Source organism: Xenopus laevis, chromosome 4S, assembly GCF_017654675.1.
Source record: "Xenopus laevis strain J_2021 chromosome 4S, Xenopus_laevis_v10.1, whole genome shotgun sequence".
Classification (NCBI taxonomy): domain Eukaryota; kingdom Metazoa; phylum Chordata; class Amphibia; order Anura; family Pipidae; genus Xenopus; species Xenopus laevis.
The window spans coordinates 3,942,733-3,960,799 of NC_054378.1; the positions used below are offsets into that span (position 1 = coordinate 3,942,733).

At 41.0% G+C, this 18,067-nt stretch overlaps 1 protein-coding gene across 1 annotated transcript in view; it reads left to right on the top strand.

Annotated features, from left to right (window-relative positions):
- The window catches only part of LOC121393157 (tetraspanin-4-like), a 110,511-nt gene that overhangs the window by 65,771 nt on the left and 26,673 nt on the right, over positions 1 to 18,067 (top strand). Inside the window, exons 2-3 of the mRNA XM_041560798.1 lie at positions 13,375 to 13,566; positions 16,459 to 16,533. Of these exons, the coding sequence (XP_041416732.1) occupies positions 13,375 to 13,566; positions 16,459 to 16,533 (267 nt within the window). The remainder of the gene's footprint in view (positions 1 to 13,374; positions 13,567 to 16,458; positions 16,534 to 18,067) is intronic.

An 18,067-nucleotide genomic window follows, 5' to 3' on the forward strand; every position in this document is an offset into this window, starting at 1 on the left:
TTATCGGGGGCCTTGGTCACCAATTATTTTTTTTAACAAGTAGGGGGCCTTAACCACCGATTATTTTAAAAACATTGTTTTTTTTTGGTGTGGGCGGGATCTGGGGTGGGTAGGGCCCAGGGGGCCCCGTGATTTCTAATGGCGGCCCTGGCTATACATATCTGGCTGGCGCATGTTTGAAAGACATAGGGCTGGTTTTGCTCATAAAATATGATTCTGATACATATCCCTATATAATAAAATATAGCAGGAAATGCCCCTAAATTTAGTGCCATCTGGCACCGAATGATATTATATAGATACAAAATAAAGGAAATGAAGATGATTATTATAATATATTAGCATAATATTAGAATAATAACATCCTTATCCCAAGGTCATAAATAGTTTAAAAAAAACACACAAACATGATCTTCGTTATTTACGTTTTTATTCATTAAATGTATTATAATTATTTACATATTATAAAGCTGTTCAAATAGAGTTTTTGGTTTCCGGGTCTTTTCCTCATACTTCTCCTACAGACTTCCTCACTACTTCTACTTCTAAATCTAGTTGATCTAAGGTTTATCAATAGTATCTGAAGACCTGCCTCAGATTGAATATGGATGAAGTAAGGAATTCCCGCCTGATGGTGCGGTGAAGGACCTTAGCCAGGATCTTCCATAGTGGAGACTCATCAATTGTGCGGCACCATGTTTTCTGCATAGAGTTAATCTGGGATTTCTGAGCGGCCAATTCTTGCCTAATGTTGTGCATCTCCCTATCAATGTTGTTCACAATGGCTTTGAGTTCATTATAATTCTGCTGCTGTTCTGTTACTATGTCCACAAGGCTCTTAATCAACTCTGCAGTTGGTCTGAGTTTTACATCTTCTTGGATTTGACTATTTTGTGTCGGGGCCTCTAACTCTTTGGCCTTGTTCATTACAGTATTCTCTTTCTGGTGACTCTCAGGTATCAGTGTGGTGGATCTTTCATCAGATCTCTCATTCTCATTGTTTCCTTTAACCAACAAAATGTTTGGGGCAAGAGGTCCATGGCTGTTGATAACTCCCCAGAGCAATATTGGCAGGAAACAAAGTGACGCAACAATCAGCATTGTTGTTATGGGGTGCATTCTTCTGATTACTAGGTTATTCGTGTTCTTCTGATTAAAATGTTTTTTTCTTATTTTCAAATGGGATATGGTATTATTTAATAATTGTGGTCTGTTTAAAGTAATAGAAAAAAGTGTTAATCTGGTGGTTTAGGTGCGATAAACAGAGCAATGATCTGCTGCTGCTTACCGTGACTAAACTCTCACAGAATGAAGATACTGTTGGCAGTGCTCTACAAGTAACCTCTGTTGAGTGACATCACAATGAAGTTGTCATGACAACTAAAGTAAACAAGAACTTAGATGTGGCATAACATTGAGGTTGCCATGACAACACTCATGTAAATAAGAACTAAGGAGTGACATCACTATGTGGTTGCTATGACAACATCAAAATCAGTAAACAAACAAAATACTTTAAAGGAACAGTAACTCACACAAATGAAAGTGTTTTAAAGTAAAGGAGAGAAAAGGCACATGATAACACAGCAGATAACGGATACCCTATGTGAATGGCTGCCCCCAGTCTACACAGCAGCTTGTTTATATAAACTATAGTAGTAATTATATGTTATCTACTATGTATCCTGTGCTTGAATGGCTGTCCCCCTTATTGGGGGCCCTGGCATCAATGTTTTTTTTTAACTTATCGGGGGCCTTGGTCACCAATTATTTTTTTTAACAAGTAGGGGGCCTTGACCACCAATTTTTTTTAAAAACATTTTTATGTTTTTTTTTTGGTGTGGGGGCGGGATCTGGGGTGGGTAGGGCCCAAGGGGGCCCCGTGATTTCTAATGGCGGCCCTGGCTATACATATCTGGCTGGCGCATGTCTGCAAGACATAGGGCTGGTTTTGCTCATAAAATATGATTCTGATACATATCCCTATATAATAAAATATAGCAGGAAATACCCCTAAATTTAGTGCCATCTGGCAGCGAATGATATTATATAGATACAAAATAAAGGAAATGAAGATGATTATTATAATATATTAGCATAATATGAGAATAATAACATCCTTATCCCAAGGTCATAAATAGTTAAAAAAAAACACAATCTGCTTTGTTTAAATTTTTATTCATTAAATGTATTATAATTATTTACATATTATAAAGCTGTTCAAATAGAATTTTTGGTTTCCGGGTCTTTTCCTCATACTTCTCCTACATACTTCCTCACTACTTCTACTTCTAAATCTAGTTGATCTAAGGTTTATCAATAGTATCTGAAGACCTGCCTCAGATTGAATATGGATGAAGTAAGGAATTCCCGCCTGATGGTGCGGTGAAGGACCTTAGCCAGGATCTTCCATAGTGGAGACTCATCAATTGTGCGGCACCATGTTTTCTGCATAGAGTTAATCTGGGATTTCTGAGCGGCCAATTCTTGCCTAATGTTGTGCATCTCCCTATCAATGTTATTCACAGTGGCTTTGAGTTCATTATAATTCTGCTGCTGTTCTGTTACTATGTCCACAAGGCTCTTAATCAACTCTGCAGTTGGTCTGAGTTTTACATCTTCTTGGATTTGACTATTTTGTGTCGGGGCCTCTAACTCTTTGGCCTTGTTCATTACAGTATTCTCTTTCTGGTGACTCTCAGGTATCAGTGTGGTGGATCTTTCATCAGATCTCTCATTCTCATTGTTTCCTTTAACAAACAAAATGTTTGGGGCAAGAGGTCCATGGCTGTTGATAACTCCCCAGAGCAATATTGGCAGGAAACAAAGTGACGCAACAATCAGCATTGTTGTTATGGGTTGCATTCTTCTGATTACTAGGTTATTTGTGTTCTTCTGATTAAAATGTTTTTTTCTTATTTTCAAATGGGATATGGTATTATTTAATAATTGTGGTCTGTTTAAAGTAATAGAAAAAAGTGTTAATCTGGTGGTTTAGGTGCGATAAACAGAGCAATGATCTGCTGCTGCTTACCGTGACTAAACACTCACAGAATGAAGATCCTGTTGGCAGTGCTCTACAAGTAACCTCTGTTGAGTGACATCACAATGAAGTTGTCATGACAACTAAAGTAAACAAGAACTAAGATGTGGCATAACATTGAGGTTGCCATGACAACACTTATGTAAATAACAACTAAGGAGTGACATCACTACGTGGTTGCTATGACAACATCAAAATCAGTAAACAAACAAAATACTTTAAAGGAACAGTAACACACAAATGTTTTAAAGTAAAGGAAAGAAAAGGCACATGATAACACAGCAGATAACGGATAAGCTATGTGAATGGCTGCTGCCATGGCTACACAGCAGCTTGTTTATATAAACTATAGTAGTACTTATCTGTTATCTACTGTGTATCCTGTGCTTGAATGGCTGCCCCCGTGTTCAAATAGAGTTCTTGGTTTCCGGGTCTTTTCCTCATACTTCTCCTACATACTTCCTCACTACTTCTACTTCTAATTGATCGAAGGTTTATCTATAGTATCTGAAGACCTGCCTCAGATTGAATATGGATGAAGTAAGGAATTCCCGCCTGATGGTGCGGTGAAGGACCTTAGCCAGGATCTTCCATAGTGGAGACTCATCAATTGTGCGGCACCATGTTTTCTGCATAGAGTTAATCTGGGATTTCTGAGCGGCCAATTCTTGCCTAATGTTGTGCATCTCCCTATCAATGTTGTTCACAATGGCTTTGAGTTCATTATAATTCTGCTGCTGTTCTGTTACTATGTCCACAAGGCTCTTAATCAACTCTGCAGTTGGTCTGAGTTTTACATCTTCTTGGATTTGACTATTTTGTGTCGGGGCCTCCTCTAACTCTTTGGCCTTGTTCATTACAGTATTCTCTTTCTGGTGACTCTCAGGTATCAGTGTGGTGGATCTTTCATCAGATCTCTCATTCTCATTGTTTCCTTTAACCAACAAAATGTTTGGGGCAAGAGGTCCATGGCTGTTGATAACTCCCCAGAGCAATATTGGCAGGAAACAAAGTGACGCAACAATCAGCATTGTTGTTATGGGGTGCATTCTTCTGATTACTAGGTTATTTGTGTTTTTCTGATTAAAATGTTTTTTTCTTATTTTCAAATGGGATATGGTATTATTTAATAATTCTGGTCTGTTTAAAGTAATAGAAAAAAGTGTTAATCTGGTGGTTTAGGTGCGATAAACAGAGCAATGATCTGCTGCTGCTTACCGTGACTAAACTCTCACAGAATGAAGATACTGTTGGCAGTGCTCTACAAGTAACCTCTGTTGAGTGACATCACAATGAAGTAGTCATTACAACTAAAGTAAACAAGAACTAAGATGTGGCATAACATTGAGGTTGCCATAACAACACTTATGTAAATAACAACTAAGGAGTGACATCACTATTCTGTTGCTATGACAACAAAATCAGTAAACAAACAAAATACTTTAAAGGAACAGTAACTCACACAAATGAAAGTGTTTTAAAGTAAAGGAGAGAAAAGGCACATGATAACACAGCAGATAACGGATACCCTATGTGAATGGCTGCCCCCAGTCTACACAGCAGCTTGTTTATATAAACTATAGTAGTAATTATATGTTATCTACTGTGTATCCTGTGCTTGAATGGCTGTCCCCCTTATTGGGGGCCCTGGCATCAATGTTTTTTTTTTTAACTTATTGGGGGCCCTGGTCACCAATTATTTTTTTTAACAAGTAGGGGGCCTTGACCACCAATTTTTTTAAAAACATTTTAATGTTTTTTTTTGGTGTGGGCGGGATCTGGGGTGGGTAGGGCCCAAGGGGCCCCGTGATTTCTAATGGCGGCCCTGGCTATACATATCTGGCTGACGCATGTCTGCAAGACATAGGGCTGGTTTTGCTCATAAAATATGATTCTGATACATATCCCTATATAATAAAATATAGCAGGAAATACCCCTAAATTTAGTGCCATCTGGCACCGAATGATATTATATAGATACAAAATAAAGGAAATGAAGATGATTATTATAATATATTAGCATAATATTAGAATAATAACATCCTTATCCCAAGGTCATAAATAGTTTAAAAAAAAACACACAAACATGATCTTCGTTATTTACGTTTTTATTCATTAAATGTATTATAATTATTTACATATTATAAAGCTGTTCAAATAGAGTTTTTGGTTTCTGGGTCTTTTCCTCATACTTCTCCTACATACTTCCTCACTACTTCTACTTCTAAATCTAGTTGATCTAAGGTTTATCAATAGTATCTGAAGACCTGCCTCAGATTGAATATGGATGAAGTAAGGAATTCCCGCCTGATGGTGCGGTGAAGGACCTTAGCCAGGATCTTCCATAGTGGAGACTCATCAATTGTGCGGCACCATGTTTTCTGCATAGAGTTAATCTGGGATTTCTGAGCGGCCAATTCTTGCCTAATGTTGTGCATCTCCCTATCAATGTTGTTCACAATGGCTTTGAGTTCATTATAATTCTGCTGCTGTTCTGTTACTATGTCCACAAGGCTCTTAATCAACTCTGCAGTTGGTCGGAGTTTTACATCTTCTTGGATTTGACTATTTTGTGTCGGGGCCTCTAACTCTTTGGCCTTGTTCATTACAGTATTCTCTTTCTGGTGACTCTCAGGTATCAGTGTGGTGGATCTTTCATCAGATCTCTCATTCTCATTGTTTCCTTTAACAAACAAAATGTTTGGGGCAAGAGGTCCATGGCTGTTGATAACTCCCCAGAGCAATATTGGCAGGAAACAAAGTGACGCAACAATCAGCATTGTTGTTATGGGGTGCATTCTTCTGCTTACTAGGTTATTCGTGTTTTTCTGATTAAATTTTTTTTTTCTTATTTTCAAATGTGATATTGTATTTAATAATTGTGGTCTGTTTAAAGTAATAGAAAAAAGTGTTTATCTGGTGGTTTAGGTGCGATAAACAGAGCAATGATCTGCTGCTGCTTACCGTGACTAAACTCTCACAGAATGAAGATACTGTTGGCAGTGCTCTACAAGTAACCTCTGTTGAGTGACATCACAATGAAGTTGTCATGACAACACTTAAGTAAACAAGAACTAAGATGTGGCATAACATTGAGGTTGCCGTGACAACACTTATGTAAATAAGAACTAAGGAGTGACATCACTATGTGGTTGCTATGACAACATCAAAATCAGTAAACAAACAAAATACTTTAAAGGAACAGTAACTCACACAAATGAAAGTGTTTTAAAGTAAAGGAGAGAAAAGGCACATGATAACACAGCAGATAACGGATACCCTATGTGAATGGCTGCCCCCAGTCTACACAGCAGCTTGTTTATATAAACTATAGTAGTAATTATATGTTATCTACTATGTATCCTGTGCTTGAATGGCTGTCCCCCTTATTGGGGGCCCTGGCATCAATGTTTTTTTTTTTAACTTATCGGGGGCCCTGGTCACCAATTATTTTTTTTTAACAAGTAGGGGGCCTTGACCACCAATTTTTTTAAAAACATTGTTTTTTTTTGGTGTGGGCGGGATCTGGGGTGGGTAGGGCCCAGGGGGCCCCGTGATTTCTAATGGCGGCCCTGGCTATACATATCTGTCTGGCGCATGTTTGAAAGACATAGGGCTGGTTTTGCTCATAAAATATGATTCTGATACATATCCCTATATAATAAAATATAGCAGGAAATGCCCCTAAATTTAGTGCCATCTGGCAGCGAATGATATTATATAGATACAAAATAAAGGAAATGAAGATGATTATTATAATATATTAGCATAATATGAGAATAATAACATCCTTATCCCAAGGTCATAAATAGTTAAAAAAAAAAAACACAATCTGCTTTGTTTAAATTTTTATTCATTAAATGTATTATAATTATTTACATATTATAAAGCTGTTCAAATAAGAGTTTTTTGGTTTCCGGGTCTTTTCTTCATACTTCTCCTACATACTTCCTCACTACTTCTACTTCTAAATCTAATTGATCTAATGTTTATCAATAGTATCTGAAGACCTGCCTCAGATTGAATATGGATGAAGTAAGGAATTCCCGCCTGATGGTGCGGTGAAGGACCTTAGCCAGGATCTTCCATAGTGGAGACTCATCAATTGTGCGGCACCATGTTTTCTGCATAGAGTTAATCTGGGATTTCTGAGCGGCCAATTCTTGCCTAATGTTATGCATCTCCCTATCAATGTTGTTCACAATGGCTTTGAGTTCATTATAATTCTGCTGCTGTTCTGTTACTATGTCCACAAGGCTCTTAATCAACTCTGCAGTTGGTCGGAGTTTTACATCTTCTTGGATTTGACTATTTTGTGTCGGGGCCTCTAACTCTTTGGCCTTGTTCATTACAGTATTCTCTTTCTGGTGACTCTCAGGTATCAGTGTGGTGGATCTTTCATCAGATCTCTCATTCTCATTGTTTCCTTTAACCAACAAAATGTTTGGGGCAAGAGGTCCATGGCTGTTGATAACTCCCCAGAGCAATATTGGCAGGAAACAAAGTGACGCAACAATCAGCATTGTTGTTATGGGGTGCATTCTTCTGATTACTAGGTTATTCGTGTTCTTCTGTTTAAAATGTTGTTTTCTTATTTTCAAATGGGATATGGTATTATTTATTAATTCTGGTCTGTTTAAAATAATAGAAAAAAGTGTTAATCCGGTGGTTTAGGTGCGATAAACAGAGCAATGATCTGCTGCTGCTTACCGTGACTAAACACTCACAGAATGAAGATACTGTTGGCAGTGCTCTACAAGTAACCTCTGTTGAGTGACATCACAATGAAGTTGTCATGACAACTTAAGTAAACAAGAACTAAGATGTGGCATAACATTGAGGTTGCCATGACAACACTCATGTAAATAAGAACTAAGGAGTGACATCACTATGTGGTTGCTATGACAACATCAAATCAGTAAACAAGCAAAATACTTTAAAGGAACAGTAACTCACACAAATGTTTTTAAGTAAAGGAGAGAAAAGGCACATGATACACAGCAGATAACGGATAAGCTATGTGAATGGCTGCCGCCATGGCTACACAGCAGCTTGTTTATATAAACTATAGTAGTACTTATCTTTTATCTACTGTGTATCCTGTGCTTGAATGGCTGCCCCCATGGCTACACAGCAGCTTGTTTATATAAACTATAGTAGTACTTATCTGTTATCTACTGTGTATCCTGTGCTTGAATGGCTGCCCCCATGGCTACACAGCAGCTTGTTTATATAAACTATAGTAGTACTTATCTGTTATCTACTGTGTATCCTGTGCTTGAATGGCTGCCCCCGTGGCTACACAGCAGCTTGTTTATATAAACTATAGTAGTACTTATCTTTTATCTACTGTGTATCCTGTGCACAGGTATAAAGATCCAAATTACGGAAAGATCCATTATCCGGAATATCCCAGGTCCCAAGCATTCTGGATAACAGGTCCCATATCTATATCTAGCAGTAGATATTTAGTAGTAGCAGTGGCGTAACTAGAGTGTGCTATTCCCCCATGCAAAGAAATCTTCAGAGGGGCCCAGCGCACTCTGATTCCCATCCTCCCGCCTACTTACTGCCTCCGCCCTCTTACTGCCTGGACTCCACCCACTCTTTGCCCTGTGCCACGCCTCTCTGCTTCTCCTACCCAGGGTCGGACCAGACCCACTCCCTGCACTTGCTGCTGTGATCTCTGGCTCGGGTCGTGGCAGGAGTGGACATGCTGAAGGTGGCTGCGGCCGGAGGGGGATTTGTGGCAGGGTCTGGGCTCGGGGGGGCCCTGGACCGACCCAGCCACACAGGTCCGGACTGAGAATTAAAATAGGCCCTGGCATTTCAGGTACACAGAGGCCCAATCAGCCCACATAGAGGCCCAAACAGCCCCACCAGCCCAATAAATACTGACTTTCTATTGGATCTTTTAGCAGTCCCTCTGGCATTTGCCAGAACCCACAGATTGCCAGTCCGGGCCTGCAGCCACATGTAAGAGAGCATCCAGGGAAGGTTCTGATTGTCTAGGATGCTTCCTATATAGTTACACAAAGATCAAGAGATGGATTACACACACTCAATATGAAATTCAGCCAGATCGGCCACGCCCATAGGGTTACCCCACACACTGGCCGACTCGGCAGCTTTTATCGTCCCGTGTATGGGGGCGCCTTAACAGAACAATGGGCACAAGCGTTGAATGTAAAAGACCTGGATATAGCAAACCTGTTAACAAGGACTTATCCGCAAGCTGAATAACCGGGGAAAACCCTGTGTTTGGTGTGGTCCAGATTGCCACGAGGGTGGTCACATGACTGGTCACATGACTGAGGTCTCCCTGTGGGAACGCCAGTCCAACACTGCCTATAAAACAAAAGGGAAACACTCAGATATACTGCAAGGCCACCAGCCCACCTACTGTAGAAGATCAAATACATTAAAAAAACAATTAACAACAAAGTCTCTTCCCAGTGTGATGTGAAAATGCTAATCAGATACCAGAGACTGTGGGTGTTACTTGCACAGCAGCCATCTTGGAATGTACCACGTGCCCTGCAGGGGTTGACTGTATCGTTGAGTTATCCGACAGTTCCAACTGTAGTACGTATTACAGCAGGGCACACGCGACTTACTGCAGAGGAACCTGCAGAACAGACTATGCCACTTTCTCATGATCAGAATAGTGACAGACCCCCTTTCTCTTTCATGGTCCGGTCCCACTGGGGAGGGAGCAGACCATGTGGCTGCATGAACAAGGGGGTTTGGGAAAGCCCATTACACAGATACAGTAAAAGTTCCCCACTGATTTAGTCATACAGGTATGGGACCTGTTATCCAGAATGCTCGGGACCTGGCGTTTTAACGGATCTTTCCTTAATTTGGGTCTTTATGCCTTAAGTCTACTAGAAATTCATTTAAATAGTAAATAAACCCAATAGGCTGGTTTTGCTTCCAATAAGGATTAATTATATCTTAGTTGGGATCAAGTATAAGCTACTGTTTTATTATTACAGAGAAAAGGGAAATTATTTTTAAAAATTTACTGTGTATCCTGTGCTTGAATGGCTGCCCCATGGCTACACAGCAGCTTGTTTATATAAACTATAGTAGTACTTATCTGTTATCTACTGTGTATCCTGTGCTTGAATGGCTGCCGCCATGGCTACACAGCAGCTTGTTTATATAAACTATAGTAGTACTTATCTGTTATCTACTGTGTATCCTGTGCTTGAATGGCTGCCCCCATGGCTATACAGCAGCTTGTTTATATAAACTATAGTAGTACGTATCTGTTATCTACTGTGTATCCTGTGCTTGAATGGCTGCCCCCATGGCTACACAGCAGCTTGTTTATATAAACTATAGTAGTACTTATCTGTTATCTACTGTGTATCCTGTGCTTGAATGGCTGCCCCCATGGCTACACAGCAGCTTGTTTATATAAACTATAGTAGTACTTATCTGTTATCTACTGTGTATCCTGTGCTTGAATGGCTGCCCCATGGCTACACAGCAGTTTGTTTATATAAACTATAGTAGTACTTATTTGTTATCTACGGTGTGTCCTGTGCTTGAATGGCTGCCCCCATGGCTACACAGCAGCTTGTTTATATAAACTATAGTAGTACTTATCTGTTATCTACTGTGTATCCTGTGCTTGAATGGCTGCCCCCATGGCTACACAGCAGCTTGTTTATATAAACTATAGTAGTACTTATCTGTTATCTACTGTGTATCCTGTGCTTGAATGGCTGCCCCCATGGCTACACAGCAGCTTGTTTATATAAACTATAGTAGTACTTATCTGTTATCTACTGTGTATCCTGTGCTTGAATGGCTGCCCCATGGCTACACAGCAGTTTGTTTATATAAACTATAGTAGTACTTATTTGTTATCTACGGTGTGTCCTGTGCTTGAATGGCTGCCCCCATGGCTACACAGCAGCTTGTTTATATAAACTATAGTAGTACTTATCTGTTAACTACTGTGTATCCTGTTCTTAAATGGCTGCCCCCCTTATAGGGGGCCCTGGCATCAATGTCTTTTTTAACTTATCGGGGGCCTTGACCATCAATTTTTAAAAAAAACGTTTATGTTTATTTTTTGGGGGGCCCCGTGATTTCTAATGGCGGCCCTGGCTATACATATCTGGCTGGCGCATGTCTGCAAGACATAGGGCTGGTTTTGCTCATAAAATATGATTCTGATGTAACACCTATTTGGGCCAATACAGGGTTAATTCAGTAGCTAGTGCACTAGAGCATGGGTTACACGTGACTCTAACAGTTTAGGTTAGGGCCTTCGCTATATGGAAGATGCCGTATAGTGTAACTACAACTCCCACAGGCTACTGAGCAATAACAAAAGACTAATAAAACAGTAACAAGGTTTATTACTATGCACGAGGCAGGTTTGTACTCACACAGGAGTCTGCCCTCCTTTCACGGGGTTACCTGCTCCCCGACTTGGTCACATGACTTCTTCTGGGCCTATTGCACTCAGTCCCCCTGAGCACATCCAGCTGGATCAGCATCCAGAGGAGAAAGAGGAAGTGGCCACTCCTTACACTCACTATAGTGCAGTGTAGCAGGAAGTTGTCACACCTCTCCTGGCAGATCACTCGAAGAAAAAGGTGGGGGCCTTAAAGCTACAGGGCACATTAACCCGTAGGGACCCCTACACCATACCTCACAACATTTTGGAAACTAAAAGAGGGCCAAAAATGTATAGACCACGCCCATTTTGTGACCACACCCCCTAATTACCATGTTCATTTTACAAATTGTAAATAAGCTGTATCACTTTAAATGGGCAGGGAGAGCTGTATGGCAGTCCCTACTAAGGTGATGTATAAAGTTGTAGTGCAACTGGCTTCCCTCCACTGGTTATTGAACTACAACTCCCAGAACCAACACCCAGAGAGCAAAAAAGCATTGAACAGGCAAAAGATCATTGCAATCAAATAAGATGAAATAAATGTTTGTTTATCTATTTATTGAAGCAGGAGAAAGAATAGATACTGAGGGCACAGGCCGCCATATAATAGCAGCTTCAGATTCAGTTACGTCACCTTTACTCGTCGCTCCCACATGGAAGCTAATTATACGTCGATGGGATGAGGCGTAGTCGTGACGCTATTCTCGCGTGATGAGACTTGCTGCGTCGGGAGTTTTTGAAAGACAGGGGGAGGAATATTGCTGTGAATAACTTTGTGGAAAGTGTAAGTAGCGATTTGCAACTGTGGATAGTGTTAGGAAAAGTAGAACTGGTGGGCACTTTGTATTTAAATCGTGTGGATTAGAGGGTGATGTTTGAAATCCTCCGCAGGCCCCCGACGCAGGAAGAGCGAGAGAGACATGGATGCGGGACATTGAGTCCACTATCCGGGACAGCCAAAAAATGGGACTGTCCCGCGGAAAACGGGACGCTTGGGGGGTATGCCCTACACTGATACATATCCCTATATAATAAAATATATCAGGAAATGCCCCTAAATTTAAAGAGCTCTTACTGTTCAAAAACCATCTGGCACCAAGTGGAAATGAAATATCCCGTCGGCCCAGTCTGACTCCGACCCTGCTTCCTTGTTACCGGCATCAGGCATCAGTATGACGGATCTTGTATCAGGTCTCTCATTCTCGTTTAGGCGGGGGGGGGGCATGACGTCAGTTGGCGTGTCTGTGCCGTCAGTGGGCGGGGCTATGGCATCAGTGGGCGGACCATGACATCAGTGGGCGGGGCAATGACGCGGAGATCAGCGTTTGGCCCGGTTTTCCTTATTTGGAAAACCGGGCAGGAAGTATAGACCCGGGCAGCCCCTCAAAATACCGTGCTGTCAGGGTCAAAACCGGACAGGTGGCAACCCTATTCTCGTTTCCTTTAACAAAGAAAGTGTTCGGGGCAAATGGGGCAACAGGACTATGGCTGTCGGTAACTCCCCAGAGCCCCACCATTGCCCCAGAAAACTTATGAGAAACTTTTGTGTGAATTCTCAAAAAGATTATTTGCGGGCAAAACTGCAAAACTATTATCATTTGACAAATATGAAATTAGCCTTTCCTTGTTATTAGAATTTTTTTCAATAGAGACAATATTTTTGGGTCACAAATTCCCGATTTAACTGCAGCCTGAGCCAATTTTGAGAATTGTTTTAAAGAGCTCAGATCCTTGCGACCCTTGATGTATTGGATTGTAAGCTTTATGGGGCGGAGCATCCCAATGAGTGCATTTACAGTATGTTTGGTATATATGCTAATAGTTTTATGCCTTTTGTTTGTTCTTTCTTCTTCACTGTTGAGTTGCTCGTCCCTTTCCAACAATTTTTCCTTCTCTCATTGTTTTGCAGCTGGGCGGATGTGGGATCCTGGGAGTGGGGATCTGGCTGGCTGTCACGCAGGGTCACTTTGCTACACTCTCCTCCTCGTTCCCCTCACTGTCAGCTGCAAATATCCTCATTGCCACCGGGACTATAGTGATGATTGTGGGCTTTCTGGGTTGCATTGGAGCCATCAAGGAGAACAAATACCTTCTACTAAGTGTAAGTAACCAAACAATACAGTGATCTCACGGCAGAATCTGTTGGCTTTGCAATGTGATTGTTTTGTATTAACTCCTGCATTTCACTATGACTTGTGATGATGTTACTGAAAGTCAGTAATTTGGGTCTTAAGGGCATCACTCAATCAGCTGTTTAATTGCAACACAAACCATGTTCCTCTATTAGTTTTCAATAAAATTAAGCTCTTTGCTCACATAGGACAGGCTAGTATTCCAGACATATTTTAAGCAGGTTTGGACTGGGCCGGAAAAACCCTGTGGACTCCACTGACCCAGACCCACTCCCCACATGAAACCTCGGGGCGGAGCGGAAGTGGTTCCTTGTAATAAATCCTTGTAACAAACGCTGGAGCAATGATTCCCAAGTGGCAGGTTTGGCCTCCCTAGTGGGACTTGAAACAATGGCTAATTAGGGCTAGATTTGGGGGAAAAGTCTATTAAATACACCTAAACCCAAGTAAAGTACGATTTGGGATGAAAAACTGTTGGAGGATGCAGTCTGAGGACAGCTGGGTGTTGATACAAAGTAACAGTAGTCAGTCAGCTCAGTAAAGTAGTCAGACAGATCAGCAGGAGAGCAGGGGGAAACTAGTCCAAAACCATTAAAAATCATGAAAAGTCTGCATATATTTTAATTGCTGTTGCTTGAAATTTTTGTTTCCTTTTCAAAAAGCTCAAGTTATGTTTGTGTGGAGTTCCCCTTTAAAACAGCCACGGCTCTAGAGCAATCTGTGTATTTTTTCAACTGATGGGGGATCAAATATAAACAAGGGTACTACATTACACATCCAGTTGCCAGTGGCAGCCAATCAAACCTTTGCTTTCTTTTTCCAACTTGTTGAAGGCTGTTCAAAACTGACGGCGGATTGGTTGATAATGGGGTTGCCGCCTGTCCGGTTTTCTGAGATTGGCATAGTCATAGCTCCACCCCTGATGTCACATCCCGCCCCCTACTATGTCATGCCCCGCCCCTGCTATGTCACAGCCCGCCTCCCATAGTTATGGGCCCCGCCTCCTCCCTGAGTTAGTCCAGGTGAAAGGTGTGAACCCTAGTTGATAATGGCCGGTGCACTTTAGCACCTGTGTTTGCTCATTCTTGATATTATTCTTTGCATATGTCTGATCCAAGCAGTGCGCTAACAAAGGAATCCAGCCGCCTGTTACTGAGCTTCCCCAGCATAAACTCCGGAATCAAAGCAACTGTAGTGTGAAATATTACAGAGGAACAGCCACGAGGAAAGAGAAGAAATAGAAACACTGAATATTGCTTGGCCAGGAGGGGGAAAGGGCCTTAATATATTCATCCCTCTGTCTGTGTTTACCACCGCAGTCCCCGGCTACACAAATTCAATAAAAGAGATACAGATCTTAGGGCTTTATTTTATTAATTCCCTGGTTAATAGATTTCAGTGTTTATAGCTAATATTTATTATATTCCCAGAGTTCCACAGCTGATATTTATAAAGATCTGCCCGCGTTACATAAAATACCGAATTGCTGATTCAATGTTGTGGGGCAGAAGGGATGGACCAAGTAGGATAAGGGGATAATGTAACAACCGGTGCAGAGTTTGCTCCAATTCTATGGGGCTAATTCACTAACCTCCGAAAATTCGCCAGCGACGCTTCGCCAGGCGTAGATTTGCCAGGACAATGCTAATTCACTAAAATCCGAAGTTGTGTCCAGGGAGCGGAACACTGATGATGTTGCGCTAGCGTTACTGCGCCAAGCGAAGCGAAGTTGCACTAGCGTTGCCTAATTTGCATACAGCGGGAAGTTAAAGTTCAATGGACGTATATGTTGCAGCAAATACATTACACTTTAATAAAACCTTAATAAAATAAAATAAAGTTGTTATATTGCCCAACACATGAGCCCACTGTATAGTTTATGTGCCATATGTTAGGAAATGTAGGGGGGAAGCCGGTTACCCCAAAAAAAAAATTACGCTCTTTTTCAGCCTATCACCCTGAAAAAAGGAAAAGTCGCCAGCGTTTTTTGGGACTTAGGAAATGTTCAACTATGTTTTGAGGAACTTGTATCTACTCTATTGCACTTCGCCTGGTCTGAGGTGGTGAAGGCAAGTCTGGCGCAAGAGGTAACGGTCAGTAAAATCCGCATCTTAGTGAATTTGCGCAGTTACGTCGATTCGACCAGAGAGCACATTCGCCTGGGGTTAGGGAGCGAAGTAGTGCTATCTCCTTTGCTAGCAACCGTTAGTAAATCGGCGAAGTTCCGAAATGACGTCACGCTGGCGAATTTTCGCCCACGTTAGTCACTTCGCCCTTTAGTAAATTTGCCCCTATAGACCTATAACAGTCAGTCAGCAGATGCTTTTTACTGTGCCAACACTTGAAAGAATACATCTGATTGGCTGAACGATATAGAAAGAAAAAAACAAAACAAACCCTCATTTACAGCGATTTTGTAGAGGGCAATCAGGCGTCCTCTTCATAAAGCTGATTATGAAATAAATAGAAAAATTAGTGTAATAGCCATGGGATGGATATTGTCATTAAAATTGCTGGTCCCAGTATTAAAGGGGAAGTAAAATATGAACACAGAAGCTGGCAGGGCAGTGTTGGTAGCTAAACGTGGGTCGTGTAATTAAAAGGATTCTGTTATGACTTTAATTATGAAATGATTTTTTATTATCGTTTAAACTGCAAATAATTCACTCTACAATATAAAATGTCATTCCTGAACCAGCGAGTGCCTGCTGATTGGTTGTCATAGATTTCTAGAAGGAGATCAAACATTGTAACTTGTATAACATTAAACCTATAATTTCAGTCTCTCTCCCATTGGAGGAGTAAGAGCGAGCTACAGTCCCATTTCTCTTTTACTGACCTTGCACTTCTTTTCTTTTTAGTTTTTCATCTTGTTGCTGATCATATTCCTCCTGGAGCTCATCGTGGTCACCCTATTCTTCATCTATACAGACAAGGTAAAGCATTTCTCCTCTTTATAACACTATATATACTTTATATCCCTAAGCATTAATATCAGCAGGAGACGGTTGCTATGCGTGGGCATCAAGCATCCTAGCAACCACAATAATATTCAGACTGATGAAGTCACAATCCCCCTTTGCGGGTGGGTTAAACCAAAGCCAAAATCTGCAGCAGATGAGTAGAGTCTCCCTGTCTTTTTATATTTATATAGTCAAAAGCATTTCCAGGCCATTATGCCCGCAGTATTTTCCCAGCCCTGTTGTGTAATACATTATATAAATCATTCAGGGGAAACTCGTTCCACCGGATCAGTAATGGGGAATTGAGCTGTCATGTGACTTGTGCGCTGATAAACTTCAATCACTCTTTACTGCTGTACTGCAAGTTGGACTGATATCACCCCCTCCCTTTCCCCCCTCCAGCAGCCAAACAACAGAACAATGGGAAGGTAACCAGATAGCAGCTCCCTAACACAAGATAACAGCTGCCTGGTAGATCTAAGAACAGCACTCAATAGTAAAATCCAGGTCCCACTGAGACACATTCAGTTACATTGAGAAGAAAAAACAGCAGCCTGCCAGAAAGCATTTCTCTCCTAAAGTGCAGGCACAAGTCACATGACATGGGGCAGCTGGGAAATTGACAATATGTCTAGCCCCATGTCAGATTTCAAAATTGAATATAAAAAAATCTGTTTGCTCTTTTGAGAAATGGATTTCAGTGCAGAATTCTGCTGGAGCAGCACTATTAGCTGATTCGTTTTGAAAAAAAAAACTTTTTTCCCATGACATTATCCCTTTAAGTCTACTAGAAAATCGTGTAAACGTGAAATAAACCCAATAGGCTGGGTTTGCTTCCAATAAGGATTAATTATATCTTCGTTTTTATCACCTACAAGGGAAAAATGAAATAATTTTCAAAATTTGAGATTATTTGGAGAAAATGCAATCTGTGGGAGATGGCCTATCTGTAATTCGGAACTTGCTAGATAACGGGTTTCCTGATAATAGATCCCATACCTGCAGTGTATAACAGAGTGGCAGTTATTGTCAATGGATAAAGGAGCCCCCCTCCAAGTGCACAGTCAGAAAGTGCTTTGTGATTAATGCAGAAGAGTACAAATGTCAGCTTGTTGGCAGTTGCATTTATCTGTCACATATCATAACCACAGATGAGAATGCAAAATGCCTACACTGCATATACTGGCAGTTTGCGACAACATCAATAAATGCACTGGATGTTTTTAAGGCTTCATCTCCATCTTCTTTTATGATTGCCTGCACTCAGCCCTACAGGTAAATGGACGAATTGTTTGCTCTCTATTTCTATATTGCTGTTTGTTTGCAAAGTAATTATAAAGTCACTATTAGTCAGAGTAACATAAGGGGCTCATATACCGTATATACTCGGAGTATAAGCCGAGTTTTTCAGCCCCCAAAATATGCTGAAAAACTCTACCTCGGCTTATATTCGGGTCAAGCGCAAAAATAGAATAGAATAAGAATAGTCGCCGGCGCCTAAGAATAG